Raw genomic sequence first — 20,993 nt, 5'->3', positions numbered from 1 at the left:
GATCCCCCGCCCGCACAGAGGGGGATCCCCTGCCCGCAACAGCCACCATATAAAGGGGTTCCCCTCGCCCACACAGAGGGGGATCCCCCGCCAGCACAGCCTCCACATACAAGGGGGATCCCCCGCACATTCTCTGCCCCGCTGGCTGCCCAGGGATTCCCTAGGGTGGCTGGATGCTTGTTCTGCACGCTGTGGGTAGCACAGATCGCTACCCACAGCGTGCAGTCAGGCATCCAGCCATCCTGGGGAATCCCTCTGATAAGAAAAAAATGCAGCCGGCGGGGCAGAGAAACAGGAAATCTCCCTGTCGGCATGGACGAGCTCAGCTCGTCATTAACGTTTTTTGCAAGTTTTTGCTGGACGAACTCAGCTCGTCCATACCGCCAGGGAGGCTACGAGCGCTTTTATAAGTGCCAGCCATTTGAAAAGCATGTGCTACTGTAATGATATGTGTGTGTTCTTATTTGAGCAATGTGGTTTTTTTTTATTCACACATAACATTATAATAGCAAGCCCTTTTTAAAATAAATCACTCATGCTTAGAAAAGTGTTCGTAGTGTGAACCAGCTCTTAAAGTACCCCCGAACCAGTCCTATTCAATTGGTTCCTCCAGTCGAATGCTTTTCCAGGAAATTCCCCCAAACAGTGCTGTGCAATTCAGAACTGTGCAGGCGCAGTTCCAGACAACGCTTGCACAGTGAAAGCAAGCGCTTGTCCACAAGCATTTTATTTGTCCGCGCAAGCACAGTTTGAAACTCATACCTTCACAAATCAGAATTGATCTGTGCCATCTGGAGGAACTGCTCGGAAGGTAAGAAAATAAGAGGCAGGAAATGGGAGGGATCCTGAGGACTTCAAGCAGCATCAGGACACTCAGGAAAAGGCAATCTACCCCACCATGGGCTTCATTCAGTATTTTTTTTCTGACTAGAGAGATCTGTGAATATGGTGGTATATTTGCAGAAAATAAAAATGTAAACTGTAGAAACTAATCAGAATTTTGATTTCAGCTTCTAATTGGCACAAAAAATTATGTTTCTTCAGTTTGTAACCGTTTGTTTTCTTTAAAAAAATGTTTAAGTACGTTTACTACTATATATATTTTTACAGGTGCTGGAGATCCAAATATATCTCGGCTATTCAAAAAAGAATATTCATATTGGAGGCCCAATACCAAATAGTGGTAGAGAAAATGACTTTACAAAGAAACGAAATGGACCAGGAAATCTTAGAAAAGGCAGACATCATTGGCATGACTACCACTGGTAAGTTGTAATACATACTATGCATTTCATTCCTTAAAGTAAACATCCAAGCAAAAAAGTCAAAATCCACTTACCTGGTGCCCTTGCTGCAGCTCCGGTGGCTCCCGGTGTCCTTTGCTGCAGAAGCCGACCTCGTCAGGTCAGCTTCCGGGTCGGCATCTTGTGCGCTTCACGGCGCGAGTCACATTGTCCCGCCGACATCATCAGGTCTGTACTGCGCAGGCACAGTAGTTCTGCACCTGCGCAGTACAGACCTGAGGACGTCGGTAGGACCACGTGACCAGCGCCGTGGAGCGCACAAGAAGCTGACCCGGAACCCAACCTGGCAAGGTCGGCTTCTGCAGCGAAGTACACCGGGAGCCACCGGAGCTGCAGCGAGGGCACAGGACGGCTGCCAGGGGCTGGAGGAAGCCCCAGGTAAGTGTATTTTGATTTTATTTTTGCTTGGACCATTCCTTTAACCACTTGATGACCGTGGGCTTTAACCCCCTTAAGGACCGGCCACTTTTTTTCCATTCAGACCACTGCAGCTTTCACGGTTTATTGCTCGCTCATACAACCTACCACCTAAATGAATTTTGGCTCCTTTTCTTGTCACTAATAAAGCTTTCTTTTGGTGCTATTTGATTGCTCCTGCGATTTTTACTTTTTATTATATTCATCAAAAAAGACATGAATTTTGGCAAAAAAATGATTTTTTTTTTACTTTCTGTGCTGACATTTTTCAAATAAAGTAAAATTTCTGTATACATGCAGCGCGAAAAATGTGGACAAACATGTTTTTGATTAAAAAAACCCCATTCAGTGTATATTTATTGGTTTGGGTAAAAGTTATAGCGTTTACAAACTATGGTGCAAAAAGTGAATTTTCCCATTTTCAAGCATCTATGACTTTTCTGACCCCCTGTCATGTTTCATGAGGGGCTAGGATTCCAGGATAGTATAAATACCCCCCAAATGACCCCATTTTGGAAAGAAGACATCCCAAAGTATTCACTGAGAGGCATAGTGAGTTCATAGAAGATATTATTTTTTGTCACAAGTAAGCGGAAAATGACACTTTGTGACAAAAAAAAAAAAAATGACAATTGTTTGATTTTTTTTTACACACAATTGTCCATTTACAGAGAGATTTCTCCCACCCAGCATGGGTATGTGTAAAAATACACCCCAAAACACATTATACTACTTTTCCTGAGTACGGCGGTACCACATGTGTGACACTTTTTTGCAGCCTAGGTGCGCTAAGGGGCCCAACGTCCTATTCACAGGTCATTTTGAGGCATTTGTTTTCTAGACTACTCCTCGCGGTTTAGGGCCCCTAAAATGCCAGGGCAGTATAGGAACCCCACAAGTGACCCCATTTTAGAAAGAAGACACCCCAAGGTACTCCGTTAGGTGTATGGCGAGTTCATAGAAGATTTTATTTTTTGTCACAAGTTAGTGAAAAATGACACTTTGTGAAAAAAAAACCAATAAAAATCAATTTCCGCTAACTTTTGACAAAAAATAAAATCTTCTATGAACTCGTCATACACCTAACAGAATACCTTGGGGTGTCTTTTTTCTAAAATGGGGTCACTTGTGGGGTTCCTATACCGCCCTGGCATTTTACGGGCCCAAAACCGTGAGTAGTCTGGAAACCAAATGTCTCAAAATGACTGTTCAGGGGTATAAGCATCTGCAAATTTTGATGACAGGTGGTCTATGAGGGGGCGAATTTTGTGGAACCGGTCATAAGCAGGGTGGCCTTTTAGATGACAGGTTGTATTGGGCCTGATCTGATGGATAGGAGTGCTAGGGGGGTGACAGGAGGTGATTGATGGGTGTCTCAGGGGGTGGTTAGAGGGGAAAATAGATGCAATGAATGCACTGGGGAGGTGATCAGAAGGGGGTCTGAGGGGGATCTGAGGGTTTGGCCGAGTGATCAGGAGCCCACACGGGGCAAATTAGGGCCTGATCTGATGGGTAGGTGTGCTAGGGGGTGACAGGAGGTGATTGATGGGTGTCTCAAGGTGTGATTAGAGGGGGGAATAGATGCAAGCAATGCACTGGCGAGGTGATCAGGACTGGGGTCTGAGGGCGTTCTGAGGGTGTGGGCGGGTGATTGAGTGCCCTAGGGGCAGATAGGGGTCTAATCTGATAGGTAGCAGTGACAGGGGGTGATTGATAGGTAATTAGTGGGTGTTTAGGGTGGAGAACAGATGTAAACACTGCACTTGGGTGGTGATCTGATGTCGGATCTGCGGGCGATCTATTGGTGTGAGTGGGTGATCAGATTGCCCGCAAGGGGCAGGTTAGGGGCTGATTGATGGGTGGCAGTGACAGGGGGTGATTGATGGGTGGCAGTGACAGGGGGTGATTGATAGGTGATTGACAGGTGATTGACAGGTAATCAGTGGGTTATTACAGGGGAGAACAGATGTAAATATTGCACTGGCGAATTGATAAGGGGGGGTCTAAGGGCAATCTGAGCGTGTAGGCGGGTGATTGGGTGCCCACAAGGGGCAGATTAGGGTCTGATCTGATGGGTAACAGTGACAGGTGGTGATAGGGGGTGATTGATGGGTAATTAGTGGGTGTTTAGGGTAGAGAATAGATGTAAACACTGCAATTGGGAGGTGATCGGACGTCGGATCTGCGGGCGATCTATTGGTGTGGGTGGGTGATCAGATTGCCCGCAAGGGGCAGGTTAGGGGCTGATTGATGGGTGGCAGTGACAGGGGGTGATTGATGGGTGGCAGTGACAGGGGGTGATTGATGGGTGATTGACAGGTGATTGACAGGTAATTAGTGGGTTATTACAGGGGAGAACAGATGTAAATATTGCACTGGCGAATTGATAAGGGGGGGTCTAAGGGCAATCTGAGCGTGTAGGCGGGTGATTGGGTGCCCGCAAGAGGCAGATTAGGGTCTGATCTGATGGGTAACAGTGACAGGTGGTGATAGGGAGTGATTGATGGGTAATTAGTGGGTGTTTAGGGTAGAGAATAGTTGTAAACACTGCACTTGGGAGGTGATCGGACGTCGGATCTGCGGACGATCTATTGGTGTGGGTGGGTGATCAGATTGCCCGCAAGGGGCAGGTTAGGGGCTGATTGATGGGTGGCAGTGACGGGGTGATTGATGGGTGATTGACGGGTGATTGACAGGTGATCAGGGGGATAGATGCATACAGTACACAGGGGGGGGGGGTCTGGGGAGAATCTGAGGGGGGGGGGGTAAAAAAAAAATAGCGTTGACAGATAGTGACAGGGAGTGATTGATGGGTGATTAGGGGGGTGATTGGGTGCAAACAGGGGTCTGGGGGGTGGGCAGGGGGGGTCCTGAGGGGTGCTGTGGGCGATCTGGGGCGGGGGGGGGGGAATCAGTGTGCTTGGGTGCAGACTAGGGTGGCTGCAGCCTGCCCTGGTGGTCCCTCGGACACTGGGACCACCAGGGCAGGAGGCAGCCTGTATAATAAACTTTGTAAACATTACAAAGTGTATTATACACTTTGTATGCGGCGATCGTCTATTTAACATCCCGCCGGCGCTTCCGTATGGCCGGCGGGATGTTGCGGCGGGTGAGCGGCGCCAGGCGGAGGCGGAGGATCACGTCACGGATGACGCGATCGCTCCGCCCATGCCCCTACAAGGACCGCCGCCATTTGTCTATACGGCGGTCCTTGCGGGGTCCACTTCCCGGCCGCCAATTGTCAATGCGGCGGTCGGGAAGTGGTTAAGGCCAATTCACAGAAATGTTTGTAGAGGGATTTGATTAACATCCCTCAACCACCTCAGCAACTGTCTTTGAATTCTTGGTATTGTAATTGGTTGTCAGTAGTTTTGATCCTCTTCACCAGAACTCACTGAGACACATGTAATTAGTTTGATCAGATGATAGATATGTAAGGCTCTACAGGGCTGGTTCACACTTGGTGCTTTTGCAGTGCTTTGCTGATTGTCGGCGATCATCAAAGCCCTGCTGCTAATGTATCCATATGAATACATTCTCACTGCAGCGTTTGTGATATCCATCAATCGCAAACGCTCTGCATGCAGTGATTTGGTGACGATTGCGCTGTGAATCTCATTCTATTGAACAGGAATCGCAAGCGCAAATCACGTAAAAACGCAAGATTTTGCCTGCCAAATCGCGGACGCGATCGTGAGTCTGTGCTAAATGTGAACCCAACCTAATTTACTGGTCATGTTCATGTGTAAACAGGGATTGATAACAGCAAATCAGAGCCTTACAAATCTATCATCTTATTAGACCGATTATGTGCTTCTCCATGAGTTCTTTTACACACAAGCAATAATAGTTTTTGTGTTTTGTAGCCATTTGTAGACATCCATCAGAATTTAACAAATATCTGTCAGACACATTATACAGCAGTCATTGCATAGTGAAAAGTGGTGATATGGTAGTTCGGGTTATCTCTCACCTCTTTTAGCAGGGAGAATTTTGGAACATTTCTCAAAACCACCATTTCTCCCAAATGCGCACCAACCTCTTTACAACCACTTTGCAAATGCAATACAGATATTCAGAGGATGCTCCTATTTTTCTGTATTTCATCTGAATCACCACCCATCAGATGTTGCATGCAACATTTTTGAGCAACATGTCAACCAAACAAATGTTTTAGAACCTCCAAGCACAACCTCCCATGTGGACTGCCTTGTTCAATTACTTGTAACTATTAGTGGGTGGCAAGGGAACATAGGTTTTTTTGTCTGTAAGCTTTAAAAATTATCTTTTTATTTACATTTTACACAGTGTCCCTTTTTTTGGGGTGGGGGGAGGAATCAACGGCAACTATGTCTATTACTTCAAGAGGGAGCTAGAATCACATTTTTTACGTATACATACATGTTTTTTTTTAACAACTTTGCTTAAAGGTCATTTTACAAATTAAGAGTGTCTCCCAGATAATCAGTCCTTCATTAGACAATATTGTACAAAAAAAAACATAATTCATGGTTTGCGCATGGAACCTCCTAGTAAGTGCATTGAATTTTCAGCAGCTCTAAATGAAATCTGTACTGCAAAAGGAGGTTCACTGTTTAGACAATAGTTTCCAGAGATATAAGGCGAGGACAATGTGGTTGAGCCCTAGACATTCCCAGAATTGTCTCAGACACTTCAGCAATGACCTAAAGAAGCAGGAAATACCTGCAAAACACGTGGCTATAAAAGTGTTCAAAATGTACTTTATCCATAGTCCATCACTGAGGTAAGCCACCCCTTGCCTGTTGTAAACAGTTTTTAACCGCTTCCCCTCCCTCGGCACAAGTATCTACGTAGATACTGCTGCGTGCTCCCGCTCGTTACCACTGGCATTCGTTAGCTGGGAGATCAATAAATTGGAATGCAGTTCCCATTCATTGATCTAAGTCCCCGTGTGAATGGCTGCAGCCGTCCACGAGACGGCGCCGCCATTCACAAAGTCCGTCCACACAGTGCTTCCTCTTAGCGTGGTAATACTACGCATGAGAAAGTGAGCCAAAAAGTAGTTACATCTACATTTTTTTTCAATAAAATACATACATTGACTATTTTAAACATTTTAAATTAACCCTTGACCTCCCACACTCTCCCCAATAGTTTCCCAAAAAATGTTGGGGTAAAAAAAAATACAATTAAAAAAATAATAGTTACCTTAGGGACTGAACTTTTTTAATATGTATGTCAAGAGGGGATGGATGCAAAACTGATTGGCATCATACATTGTACTAGGGAAAAATTTTAAATGTTGCAATAACCAGGAGAAATGGGCAAATAAAATGTGTGGGTTTTAATTATGAAAGCATGTACTATTTTAAAACTATAATGGCCGAAAACTGAGAAATAATGATTTTTTTTCTTATTTTTCCTGTTAAAATGCAGTTAGGATAAAATAATTCTTAGCAAAAAGTACCCCCCAAAGAAAGCCTAATTGGGGGTGAAAAAAAACAAGATATAGATTGTTTTGTTGGGAAAAGTAGTAATAAAGTTATAGGTGAATGAATTAAAGGAGTCCTATTGCTCTGGTGTTTATGGGGAAAAGCCTTGGAGGTGAAGTGGTTAATAAGTTGAGTTTACTAAGGGTGCTTCTTCCCTCCCCATATAATTTATGAGATGCCTTTTGTGCATCAATACAAATGGATCATAAATATTAGCCGTCTCTATTTTATGGACCTCAATAAAGCCCTGTTGGGAAAGACTTTCAGGGTCCTTTCACACTATGGCGGTGCGTTGCGGCAAATTGCTGCACTGCTATCACAGCCTAAAGAATGTCAATAGGGAAGTTCATATTTCCCACGTTGCGTTACGCTGCAGCAGAAGTGCCTGATTTAACGCTGGCGCATACCTACGTTACCGCGCGGCTCCTGCGGTGATCTGCTTTGGCCCAGAAGTCATGTTAGTCTATGGCAACGCAGGGTGTTTTAAACCGGTTGCCTTTGCGACGACGCAGCACGCACGCGTGGAAACTGAGTTTTGCAATACGCTTCCGTGCACTTCCACATACCCAAAACATGAAGTGAGCGCAAGCGCGCACCACTTCTTGTTTGGATGGATTCCAGACAGGGAACACTGTCGCGGTGTTCCCTGAAGGCCTGTATTTGGCGGTGTGGCATGCGCGCCGCACCGCAACACTAATGCCAATTTGTAGTGTGAAACCAGCCTCAGAGTGAAGTTCACCACGAGACTACCTAACAGAGGTTTTAGTTTAGTCCCACTTTAACAACAGTAATTTTACTTTGTGATTAGTATTTCAATTCACAATGGTGTAAGATTATGAAATACACTCTTGGGCAACTCCCTTTATGTGGTTGATTCAGGAGGCTAACCAGAGTCCAAAAATTGTAAAAGCAAATTGGACTCCACTTACACAGAAGAGAATCCATACTCTATAGGGCCAGTGAGGCAACAAGAACAAAAACTGTCATGGGGTCTCCCAGCTCAGCTCCAGTCTGACTCAAGTGAATGATGATGCCTGCCTATCCTCAATAAAAGGATATAAAGCAAGATCAGACAGAAGATCCTCTCTGTTGGCTGACTGAATGCTAGAGAAAGTCAACAATAAAAGCTTCTACAGCCTGAATATATAGAAAGGGCTAAACTGTGTTACAGTGAGAGAACCTGGTTGCAACTCTGTAATGTATTGATTTACAAAAAGTCTCCCACTGAAGATCTAGAGGAAAGTGGCATCTATCCTCCTGGGAAACCCAGGAATACAGTACAAGTGGCCTTGCATGGCAAAACAGTCATTTGATACTGGTGAGAATCCTGGTAAATGACCAGTTGATTTTAAGAAGTTACTTTCTAATCTGAATAAGAATCTCAAACTTGAGAAGCCATTTTTTACCCATAGAGGTGGCCCCTCTAAGTTAAAAAAAAATGCGGGCTAGCTGGTTAAATACTTCTGAATTGGTAGAACCCACACCAATCAGGGACGGACTGTTCAGAGCTTAGGTAATATTTGGTATTACTTTAGAAACCCCCTATACAAAGCCCCCAATTGCCAGATTAGTGACCCTCTTCCTCAGGAGCAACCATGATACTAAAGGAAGCTACACAGCGCTTGTTTAAATGGATGGGGGGCATACCTACATCACTTATAATGGGTGTGATGTGGCTGCTCATTTGTTTACCAGGAAGGATTTAGAGGGGAAATAACTAGCGTTATACAGAACGCCGGGAATGGTTACTAGGCTAAAGTGGCAGCCATTTACCGTATTTTTTGGAGTATAAGATGTACTTTTTCTCCCCAAAAAATGGGAAAGAAAAAGTGAATGATGATGAACACATACCGATACGAACCGCCAACCTGCTGCGATGTTGGGGACTCTGTATTGTCCCTGTGTCCTCCTTTGCTGCCCGTGCATAGTTAAAAGCAGTGGCATCGCGTCTCTCACCTCATCTATCGGTTCCAGCGGCGATCAGAGACCTCTTCTCTCCCTCACTGTTCCCCTAGTGCTGGTCGCGTTTAATGATGTGATCAGCAGAAGCGAGGACTAGGAGTGCAGTGAGAGAGAGGAGAGGGAGCCAATGGATCAGGTTAGATGCACTGCCGCTGTTTTTAACTATGCACGGGAAGCGGAGGAGGACACTAAAGAGAACACTAGGAGGTGCAAAGGGGGACAGAGAAAAAAAAAGGGGTCAAAAAGGAGGACACGGGAACAAAAAGGAGGACACAGGGTACCAATTAGGACACATGGGGACCAACTAGGACACAGGGGAACCGACTGGGGCATGGAGGAGGACAAAAGGGGGACAGAGGACACATGGGGGGACATACATGAACACATGGAGGACACAGGATGACACATGAAGACACAGAATGACACGTTGGGGACACATAGGAGACACAGGAGGTACAAGGGGGACACAATAATTGCCCCAGCACCATGGACGCACCAGGTTTAGTATATTTTTTTCCCATTTTTTGTCCTCTAAACCTAGGTGCGTCTTAAAGTTCGGAGAGTCTTATTTTCTGAAAAATACGGCAAGCATAGATTTTTCACAATAAAATATCTTTGTTGCAGCATTTGGTATGTTGTATTTGTATTATTTCTAACTAAATACTGCAATTTATTTAAATGTTTTTCATTTACATATGTCACAGTGTCCTAACTTTTTTTTAGAAGTGAATTTGTAAGTTTTAACTATTAGCCCTGTCTTTGAAGTAATTGTTGTTCTGTTTAAATGGGCAACTCTATTTTACTGGTGATCTATGTCCGTGGTGCAGAATGTCCTCCGCACTTTTTTTTAAATGTATTTATTTTTTTCATCCAATAGGAAGTAAGTGATTCAACCTGTATTATTACATAATATTTCATTGTATATACTATAGTATTTGGGTGCCTCTTGAGTCTAGAATTCCCCTTCTCATCAAGTCATAGTGACATCCTGAAGCCCACTGGTTTATTTGGATGGCATGTTACTCCTCTCTAGTATGCTGTTCGGCCCTCACCAATCTGCATATCACATCAGTGCTCGTGGTGCTTAGCTGGTACTACCACAGCAGCCCAGGAACAGTTCACAAATTCTGCCATTTTGGAAATGCTGTCACTCTAGGCCCTTATAGCTAGTGATCATTGCTTTATTCACCAGGGCAGTCGAGTCGGTTACAAAAATCCTTTCACTCTGACTCCTCAGTTTAGGATTCCACTGATTCTGACTCCTCGACTCAGACTTTCCTAATATGCATATTACAATTTTGTTGATTGAAAGTATGTAACATAAAATGTAATGTTTATCTTACTATACATACCTTTGGGTACCTCCTCACAACCCTGTTCCATGTAACATAAAAGGCATCTCATCACTGTCAATGCTTAGGAATTTTAAAGCTATATTAACCATTTCCCCTCCCCCGGGACGAGTAACTACGCCCCTGAAAAATGCCACAACTCTGCGGGGGTGTAGGTGCTACGTCCCTCCAGCTCGGCCCCCCGCGCTCGGTACCGCCGCTCATTACCGCCGATAGACAGCTGCTAGATCAATGAATGGGAAAACAAATCCCATTCATTGATCTAAGTTCGTTTGTGAATGGCTGCTATTCATAAATCCCGTGCACGTAGCGCTTCCGTTTCCGTACTAATAGTTCGGAGCTGAAGTCACCACTGAGGACATCTTGTGGCCAAATTGTAATATTACATCCCCCCTTTTTTTCTTCAGTTAATCATCCCTAGTTACTCTTTTTTTTATTATTAACCCCTGACCTCCCACACTCCCCTTAAGTTACCATTTTTTTATTTTTTTTAATAAAAAAAAATTACAAATAAAAAAAAATACATAAATAGTTACCTTAGGGACTGAACTTTTTTTTAATATGTATACAAAAACTGTATACTACAATTACTTTATAAATTATGGGCTTGTAATTAGTGATAGATGCAAAACTGAAAAAATGCACCTTTATTTCCAAATAAAATTTTGGCGCCATACATTGTACTAGGGAAACATTTTAAACGTTGCAATAACCAATACAAATGGGCAAATAAAATGTGTGAGTTTTAATTATGGTAGCATGTTTTATTTTGAAACTATAATGGCTGAAAACTGAGAAATAATTAATTTCTTTTTTATTATTCAACAAGTTTATTGATCATCTCAAAAAGATATATGAACAACCATACTGTAAGAACATGGTATATCAAATAGCACAGGCACCAAACAAGTGATAAATACGGCAATAACAGGCCAAAGTTGAGATTCAAGACATCATAATAAATATACAAGCTAAGATAATAATGTCCATCTAAAAGAAATGTGAAAGGATTAAGACAAATGCAGCCTCCTATATTCCATCCAATTGCCCCATATACTTTGAAACTTATCTGAGTTTTCAATACTCATATAATAAAGTCTATCAGTTAACATATTAGTGTCCAATCTATCCTTAACTAGTCGAATGTTTAATCCTGGAGTTTTCCAACTGAGAGCAATTGACCAATGAGCTGCCAACAACATATAGTGATAAATTCTTAAGAATTGCTTGGGTATTGACAAATTATGAACATATAATAGGCACATTGTCCCTGAAAGATTAGGGCGAACACCCAAAACTTCAAAAAATAAAAGTTGCCAGCCATTCCAAAATTGTGCTGCAATAGGGTAGCTCCAAAAAATATGCAAAAGGGTACCTGTAGCACCACATCCTCTGAAACACAGAGAGGAACATTAAAGAGGAACTGTAACCTTCTATTGTACTCAGCACCAGTGTGTACATCATGCCCACTTTATAGGGGAAAAACAAGTATCTCCTAGTAAAATAATATAAATTTACTTAGTTTCTGTAGCTTTAACCAGTAAGCCACGCCCACCACACTAGCTGCCTCCGCGGATGTATAATAATTAGCCTACTCTCAGTGCCTTCTGGGTAGTGACGTTTAGAAACGTCACAAGCTCTCTCCTGGTGTTTGGGGAAAAAAAAAAGTCTCCTTCAACAAGAGACAGGCAGCAGAGTGAGCCGGCCACGCCCCCAAATCTCGTGCAGTGCCAGCAGCTTTCAGGAGAGTGAGCAGCGTGTATCTAGCAGCCTGCTCACTCATCCACTGTCCTCCTCACTGTTTCTCTCCCACAGGCATGACAGGTAATCTCCAGCATCTGATAAAATGTATACAGTGTGAAAACGCTGCCTGTCTGATGCATCTGGGGGAGGGGGAGAGAGGTCTGACTTCTTAGACTGAACTTTTTTTACTTTGAGTTCAGAAACAAAGCAGAGAGCAGTGCAGACTCAGTGACAGGCTGCCAGCATGCTTTACACTGCTGTGTCTCCTGTGCTTTGCTTAGAAAGTAGTAAAAGTGCAGAGCTAGAAGTCAGACCTCTCCAGCTGTCCCTTATTTATGCCTTAAAGGAGTCCTCAAGGGAATTGAAGGAAAATAAGTGCTACTTACCCGGGGCTTCGTCCAGCCACAAGCTCCCAGCATGTCCCTTGGTGCAGCTCTGCGATGAGCCGTTCGCTTGTGAAGCTTTCCGGTCCCCGGCGATGACGTCAGGCCGACCAGGAGGTACTGCACCTGCGTGAGGGGTGCTGTCAATCACCGCCACGTGGACCGGAGCATACTGCAGAGGCGCAGAACTACTACGCCTGCGCAGTACGCTCCGGTCCACGTGGCAGTGATAGCGGCGCTCACGCAGGTGCAGTACAGGCTGACCTCCTGGTCAGCCTTCGTCCTGGTCAGCCTGGACGAAGCCCCGGGTAAGTGGCACTTATTTTCCTCATATCCCTTGATGACTCCTTTAAAGAGAACCTGACTTGAAAATAAAAAGTAAAAATAACCATACACAGATCATACTTACCTCCTGTATACTCCTCAATCTCTTTCTCCTCTCCTGCGTCCCATTTGTCCAGTGTGATCAATTAAATTCTCCATCCTCCATTTTAAAAATGGCCATTACCCCTTAACAGCTTCCTGGTCAGCACACTGTTAAACTGTAATATCACACCACTTGAGCCATAGGGAAACATGGACATTACCTTGCACATTCAGTTGTAACTGTATATAAACACATAATAATATGATAGGACATTAGACTAGGACTATGGTAGGATTAGACTGTGAGCTCCTCTGAGGACAGTCAGAGACATGACTATGTACTCTGTAATGTGCTGCAGAAGATGTCAGTGCCATATAAATACATAATAATAATAATAATATGGTAGGACATTAGACTATGACTATGGTAGGATTAGACTGTGAGCTCCTCTGAGGACAGTCAGTGACATGACTATGTACCCTGTAATGTGCTGCAGAAGATGTCAGTGCTATATAAACACATAATAATAATATGGTAGGACATTACACTATGACTATGGTAGGATTAGATTGTGAGCTCCTCTGAGGACAGTCAGCGACATGAATATGTACTCTGTACAGTGCTGCAGATGATGTCAGATGAGTGTGCTCTTCAGGGCCCATTCACACTGGGGCGATTCGTAGGCGGTTTCTGCAGATTAAAGTGCTTGTGTAATCCCAATCGCTCAAAAATCATGAAAATGTAGTCAAAAATATGCGTTTGCTGCAAAAAAAAAAAAATCACAGCCGCAAAACGCTAACGCTAATTGCCAGCATTTTGTGATCCCCAGTGTGAATGGGCCCAATCTGTCCTACTCTGATGGCTGGCTCTGCAGACTGCTCCAGCATCACTACAGTACAAAGCTCTTGGGGATTTGGGGTGAAAAGGCTGGAGGCAGGGTGCTGTACTCAAGACCCTGCAGAATACTGAATAGGGACTGTCTACAAATCTTTGTATATCGTGGTTGGTCGGGTGCATGGCGGTAAAAGGCAAGCGATATCGGGGTGAGTGACAAAACTCCTGGCGCTATGTGTGTATGTGTATTTACACATTACCTCTCCTGTGTCCCAGTGACCGCCCTCTTCTGAATCCGCTGCTACACTTCCCATACTTGCTGCCGGCACATATCTCGCTGGCGTGCGTGTGCGACATTACGCTGGCCGGCATTTATAGGGAGGAGCGGTGGAAGACAGATACAGGACAGGTAATGTATAAATACACATACATGTACATACATTTATACACAGAGGAACAGCGGCGGGATCTGCCGATTTCCAGGAGATTTCATGCTGAAATTGATCGGGAATCGGACTGTGGTGTATGAGCAGCTGACAGATCTCTCTCTAATCAGATTCGATTAGAGAGAGATTTGTCTCTTGGTCGAATCTGCCCATCATTGCCTGATGTATGGCTAGCTTTAGTTTTCAGTCTCTCAAGACATGGAAAAGAAACTTTTTTTTCCTGGACTGCCAGAAAATGTACAATGCCTTTGTAGACAGCTCTGTGCTTCAGGGCCCTTTTCCACTGCAAAACGCAACTGCAAATGCATTTGCGTTTCCCCAATTTTGATGTTCGTTTTGTGCGTTTTTTATGCGTTTGCAGTCTTCATTTTTCTGTTTGTCAAATGGCAAGTGTTGTCTTGAAAATAGATACTGGTGGTTAAATCAATACATAACGCAAAACACATTTCTATGCGTTTTTCATGCATTCCTATACTTTACATTGAAACACAAAACGCATCATAATCGCACAGACATGGGTTTGCGTTTTGTAAAAAACCGGAACGCAGCAGTGGAAAAGGCCACCCAAGATTCTTATTTTAAACAAGCTGCACTTCAGAATCAGCAAACGCATGCGTTTTGCGTTTCTGGCAAAAACGCAGCTAGTGGCCCTTATGCTGTAATGCCAGTGGTTTGAAACGCCTCTGCTATTCAGCTATATTACAATACACTAATCAGCATCTCCAGCTCATTCCCTGTCTGCTTCTGTTTACACATGTGCATATTATACTTCCTGGGCTTCTGCAAATTATGTCAGTTAGGAAAAAAAAAAGGTTGGGGAAGGAGGGTGTAACAACCTTCACTGTGGGCGTGTTTTCAACTGCTGGGATGAAGAAAAAAAAAAACTTGCTAATCCTGCCAGGAGTAAACAGGGATCCTCCCATGCTGCCTATGGCATTTTTACAGCACCTTGCTGACAGGGTTACGAGATTTATTAGTCAATCCTTCTTATCTATATACTTAAATCACTGTCTTATACTGCTTTTTAAGGAATATTTATTCCTCCTTACAGTTCCTCTTTAAGGATATATACGATGAAGGCGAGTAGGTTTATAATACCATCTCATCATAAGTTTAACCGCTGTATCTTTTAATATAGCAGAGCGAGTAACAGAGGCCACATTAGTCCAACATGAGGCCCATTGGGAATCATCTATTTGTGTTTGCAGATCCTGCTCCCATGCTCTCAGATATGACATGGAACCAGTAGCTGATTTAGACAAAAGCAACTGATAAAGAGAAGAAATAATACCTGGTTGTCTAATACCTTTATCATACATATTTTCAAATGTAAAAGGCTCCGTTAAGACGGAATTGGGGAATTGGGATTGCAGGAATGTCGAATTTGAAGATAATGATAGGCTTCATCCCATCGGGCATCCCTACCAAAATGAAACTGTTGGAATGATATGAACCTGCCCATCTGCCAAAATCTATTAGCAGTGACCAGTCCCTGGTTAATCCACCAACCAAAAGCACTAGGATTGGAAAGGGCTGGTTTTTAAAAAAAATGTCTTATTATTCCCATTAAAACTGAGTTAGAATAAAATAATTCTTAGCAAAAAGTACCCCCCAAAGAAAGCCTAATCAGTGGCAAAAAAAAACTATAGATTGTTTCGTTGTGATAAGTAGTAACAGAGTTATAGGTGAATGAATGGAAGGAGCGCTGACAGGTGAAAATTGCTCTGGTCTTTTTAGAGGAAAAACCCTTCGAGGTGAAGAGGTTAAGATGGCATGTGCTTTTGGGAACAAAAAGCTCCTGGCCAGGAAGCTGACACGCTACCCTGTCAGCCATCCTGGCCCGTCATTGGGGTCGATTCATGATTAATCTCCTTTTCCGCATGCTAATAAATTAGTGACTTGCCAGTGGCAGTGTAGCATGCGTTCCTAAGCAATGGCTGATACTTTCAATAGCTGCACAGTAGTGACGTAACGCTTCTGTGATACTTCACTAGCGCGGCCGCTTCTACGTTAATTAGTGTAGTAGCGGCCGCGCTAGTGAAGTATTGTGGTAGCGATACACCACTACCGCACGGCTAATGAAAGCATTGTCCATTGCTTAGGTACACACGTGTAGCATGCCCAGCGGTGTCACTAAGTCGCGCTACTTTATTAGCGCACGGAAAGGGATATAACTTGCGCTTTATCAATAGTGAATCAACTTATTTGTCAAAGCGAATGCGCCAGTATGTTGTCTGTATAATAACATTTACTGGAGCCCAATATCAGCTGTGTTACAGCGTGTAGCCCTGCCATCATGCAGAAAAAAGGCCTCTACCTTTTCTATATCTAAAAAGTACACTGCGCTCTAACAGTTGAGTGTGCTATAGGTATGCAGAGGAAACTTTTTAAGCAAAAAGGGAGATTACCACTCTGGATTCACGAATAATTAACAATAATTAACACATTTTGTTATATCCAAATTGCATTTCATACGAATACTGCACAATTAAAAACAAATAAATACCTCAATCACTGATCCAAACATAAGCCAATAAATAGCAATATATCAATCAAATTGTATGAGTAGACCTGGTGTATCAATATGTATATATGTAACCTGCCCACAGTCTAATTAGACTGTGTATTGGTATATGAACCCGGGTTCAGCCAGGTGCAAAGAGCAGTATACAAAAAAAGTGCAAACTGTGCAATACATAAGCGTCATTAAATTCAAAATACTGGATGTCAATCACACATAAAAAAAAACACACCAGTGCAAAGGTAGCAAACTTATTTAGTCTTATGCTAGGTACACACGATGCGTTTTTTGGTCGAATTTCCGTTCGATCGATTTTCGATTTGTTTTTCCTCCCGATTTCCTGCTCTATTCTCTTATCTTTTCTTATCAATTTCCATTCACTTCTATGAGAAATTGAGTGGTAAAACGATATAAGTAATAATAAGTAAGATAAGTAATATCGGACATGATGGAAATTATCTATCGAACGCATCTATCCAATGCAAAAAGGTATCGTGTGTACCTTCCATCAGTCTTGACAAAGTTTTTCTCCAGTCCGGACCCAGTCAGACTACTGATAAGGAATTATAAGCCATAAAATACTTTGCTCTAGGAAGCCCATTTCTTTGCCAGGAGAGGATACATTAAAAAGGTCAATAGATCATATATTTGAGCACTCTGAGACAGAGACAGACTGTTACATTCAACGACAAAACAATAAATCAGCTTTTTTAAGTTTTTAAACATAATATTAAACTGTGAGTTACCTTAAAGTAATTTTAGGAGTAAGAGGATTATTAAAATTGTTTATCTCTTGACTTTGTTTTCACTTAAGTATCACTTTAAGGGGGGCATGGCCAAGATGGCGAGCTGAGCAGACGCTTTATCCAGAGCTCCGCTGCCCAGCTTCTCTCTTGTGGATGATTGCAGACTCTAACACTGATAATTTCAACCTTTTTCTGACTAACGTGACCTGTAACACGGTAGGGGCACACTGGAGTCGTGGTGTGTGTGTGAGGAGGGAAACCTGGCTGAACTCTCCCCTGGTCTCGACTTGGGATTCCTGCGTTGGCATGCATAGGATACCGAGGACCACAAATCGAGTAACACCTTACCCTGACATGCCGCAGAAGGGTAACAAAGCCAATAAGGATAAGGAGGACTCTGCAGATTCCATTGAGCAACCTCCCTCCACTCCACTGCCACAAAGGCCTGGTGGTCAGGAAAAGCAAAGTAAAGATGGCGGCAATCAAGAAGACCGCGTGGAAGACGGGCCACAAATGCCGACTCCCGCTGAGCTCCTAGATGCACGTGCCAAACCGCACGTGCCAAACCACCCTCATGATCAAAATAGATCACCTAGATGCTGGTATGAGCCTGCTCAGAGGGGATACGGGTAAGCTCAGGGAACGGACAAGAGAGTTAGAAAGCCGTACATCAGACCTGGAAGACGCCGCCCAAGCCCATCGAGTGACCGGAGTCCAGCAAAGACTTAATCAGCTTGAAGAGAAAGCAGTGGATGCCGAAAATCGCAATCGCCTGAACAATTTGCGCATAATGGGGTTGCCGGAAGGAACCGAGGGGTCTAACACAGCTACCTTTATGGAAGACATGTTCCGCAAGTTACTACCAGAGGATACATTCTCCAACTACTTCGTGGTGGAGAGAGCTCACCGAGTACCAGCGCGCAAGGGGGACCACCAGGAGCTCTCCCCGGCCTATAATCCCGAAGCTCCTCAACTTTAAGGACCGAGCAATACTCACAATGGCAAGGAAAGCAGGCGAGCTCCGTTTCAACAACACAAATTGATGATATTCCCGGATTATACAGTGGAGACCCAGCGCCAGAGGCAATCCTTCTAAAATGTTAAAAGCAAGCTTAGAGAGAGAAATATTGCCTCCTTCATGCAATTCCCTGCAAAACTTTGGGTGCAGGATGGAGAAACCGTGCAAATTTTTGAAAAGCCGGGAGATGCATTGATATGGTTGGATAATCTACCGGCTAAATGAGTGAGTACTTGTGAGTTATGCACACCTTTCTGAGTTTATTATACTACTATTAATAGCTTTATGGGGACCCATGGTGGTTGGGCTACATTATACCACTGGCTTTATTGGAAACAATGGCAAACTGAGACTTTGTCTTAACTGGGTGGTTGATTACTGCATGACCTTCAAGTTGCATGTTGTTTTCTCTCAAACTGGTAACCTCCCGCTTGCTAATCCCACTCAAAATGTTCCCGCTCTTGGACATGTGCCAGCCTCTCTTCCACTACTGGCCTAGCAACAAATCTCCTGCTATAATTGATTGCTGATACAAGCTATGGTTCACCAGACAGTTACTGTTTTACCCATGAATCCTGTAAAACCCTGTGCCAATGTGACCCTGCTGGACTTATTTACCAACATTCAGGTTATTACCTGGGGGAACCCAGGAGAAAGGCTATGGGGACATTTTCTTAAAGGGAAGGTTCAGGGACGCTGTGAAAAAATCAAAAATCTGGCCAGGCCGGCTGCCAGGTCGGGCTCTTCTGCGCTCCAATGTGTGGCTCACTGGTGCGCGCTGACGTCATCGGACGTCCTCCGGGCTGTACTGCGCAGGCTCAGAACTACTGGAGCGCAGAAGAGCCCGACCTGGCAGCCGGCCTGGCCAGGTCGGGCGCGCCACCGGAGGAGACCAGGAGCCTGCGGAGCCGCGACGAGGGCACCTCCTGCCTGCCACGGGCTGGAGGAAGCCCCAGGTAAGTGGATTTGGATTTATATTTTTTTCACAGCGTCCCTGAACCTTCCCTTTAAGGTCAATGAGGAATAAATAATCTGTTACTGGTCATTGGCACCAAACCCTGAAACTATAACTGTAATGTGCATACAGATGTGGTCTAACGTTCATATATGGTTTTCCCTTACTAAGTTTCTCAGTTTATACAGTGGCTTGCAAAAGTATTCGGCCCCCTTGAAGTTTTCCACATTTTGTCACATTACTGCCACAAACATGAATCAATTTTATTGGAATTCCATGTGAAAGACCAATACAAAGTAGTGTACATGTGAGAAGTGGAACGAAAATTATACATGATTCCAAACATTTTTTACAAATCAATAACTGCAAAGTGGGGTGTGCGTAATTATTCAGCCCCCTGACTCAATACTTTGTAGAACCACCCTTTGCTGCAATTACAGCTGCCAGTCTTTTAGGTTATGTCTCTACCAGCTTTGCACATCTAGAGACTGAAATCCTTGCCTATTCTTCTTTGCAAAACAGCTCCAGCTCAGTCAGATTAGATGGACAGCAGTTTTCAGATCTTGCCACAGATTCTCGATTGGATTTAGATCTGGACTTTGACTGGGCCATTCTAACACATGGATATGTTTTGTTTTAACCCATTCCATTGTTGCCCTGGCTTTATGTTTAGGGTTGTTGTCGTTCTGGAAGGTGAACCTCCGCCCCAGTCTCAAGTCTTTTGCAGATTCCAAGAGGTTTTCTTTCAGGATTGCCCTGTATTTGGCTCAATCCATCTTCCTATCAACTTTGACCAGCTTCCCTGTCCCTGCTGAAGAACTTTGACCTGCTTCCTGGTCCCTGCTGAAGAGAAGCAACCCCAGAGCATGATGCTGCCACCACCATATTTGACAGTCGGGATGGTGTGTTGTGAGTGATGTGCAGTGTTCGTTTTCTGCCACACATAGCGTTTTGCATTTTGGCCAAAAAGTTCAATTTTGGTCTCATCCGACCAGAGCACCTTCTTCCACATGTTTGCTGTGTCCCCCACATGGCTTGTGGCAAACTGCAAACGGGACTTCTTATGGTTTTCTGTTAACAATGGCTTTCTTCATGTCACTCTTCCATAAGAGCCAACTTTGTGCAGTGCACGACTAATAGTTGTCCTATGAACAGATTCCCCCACCTGAGATGTAGCTCTCTGCAGCTCGTCCAGAGTCACCATGGCCCTCTTGACTGCATTTCTGATTAGCGCTCTCTTTGTTCGGCCTGTGAGTTTAGGTGGACGGCCTTGTCTTCATAGGTTTACAGTTGTGCCATACTCCTTCCATTTCTCAATGATCGCTTGAACAGTGCTCCGTGGGATGTTCAAGGCTTTGGAAATCTTTTTGTAGCCTAAGCCTGCTTTAAATTTCTCAATAACTTTATCCCTGACCCGTCTGGTGTGTTCTTTGGACTTCATGGTGTTGTTGCTCCCAAGATTCTCTTAGAC

The 20,993-nt window shown here is 43.9% G+C and overlaps 1 protein-coding gene across 1 annotated transcript in view; it reads left to right on the top strand.

Moving 5' to 3' along the window:
• Positions 1-20,993, top strand: part of LOC137518578 (NFX1-type zinc finger-containing protein 1-like) — a 338,789-nt gene that overhangs the window by 194,772 nt on the left and 123,024 nt on the right. Inside the window, exon 12 of the mRNA XM_068236642.1 lies at positions 1,111-1,265. Coding sequence (XP_068092743.1) covers positions 1,111-1,265 — 155 coding nt within the window. The remainder of the gene's footprint in view (positions 1-1,110; positions 1,266-20,993) is intronic.

This window comes from Hyperolius riggenbachi, chromosome 5 (assembly GCF_040937935.1).
Source record: "Hyperolius riggenbachi isolate aHypRig1 chromosome 5, aHypRig1.pri, whole genome shotgun sequence".
Taxonomy (NCBI): domain Eukaryota; kingdom Metazoa; phylum Chordata; class Amphibia; order Anura; family Hyperoliidae; genus Hyperolius; species Hyperolius riggenbachi.
Note: the sequence above shows the minus strand (reverse complement) of the source record. Positions and strands in the feature narration are given on the sequence as shown.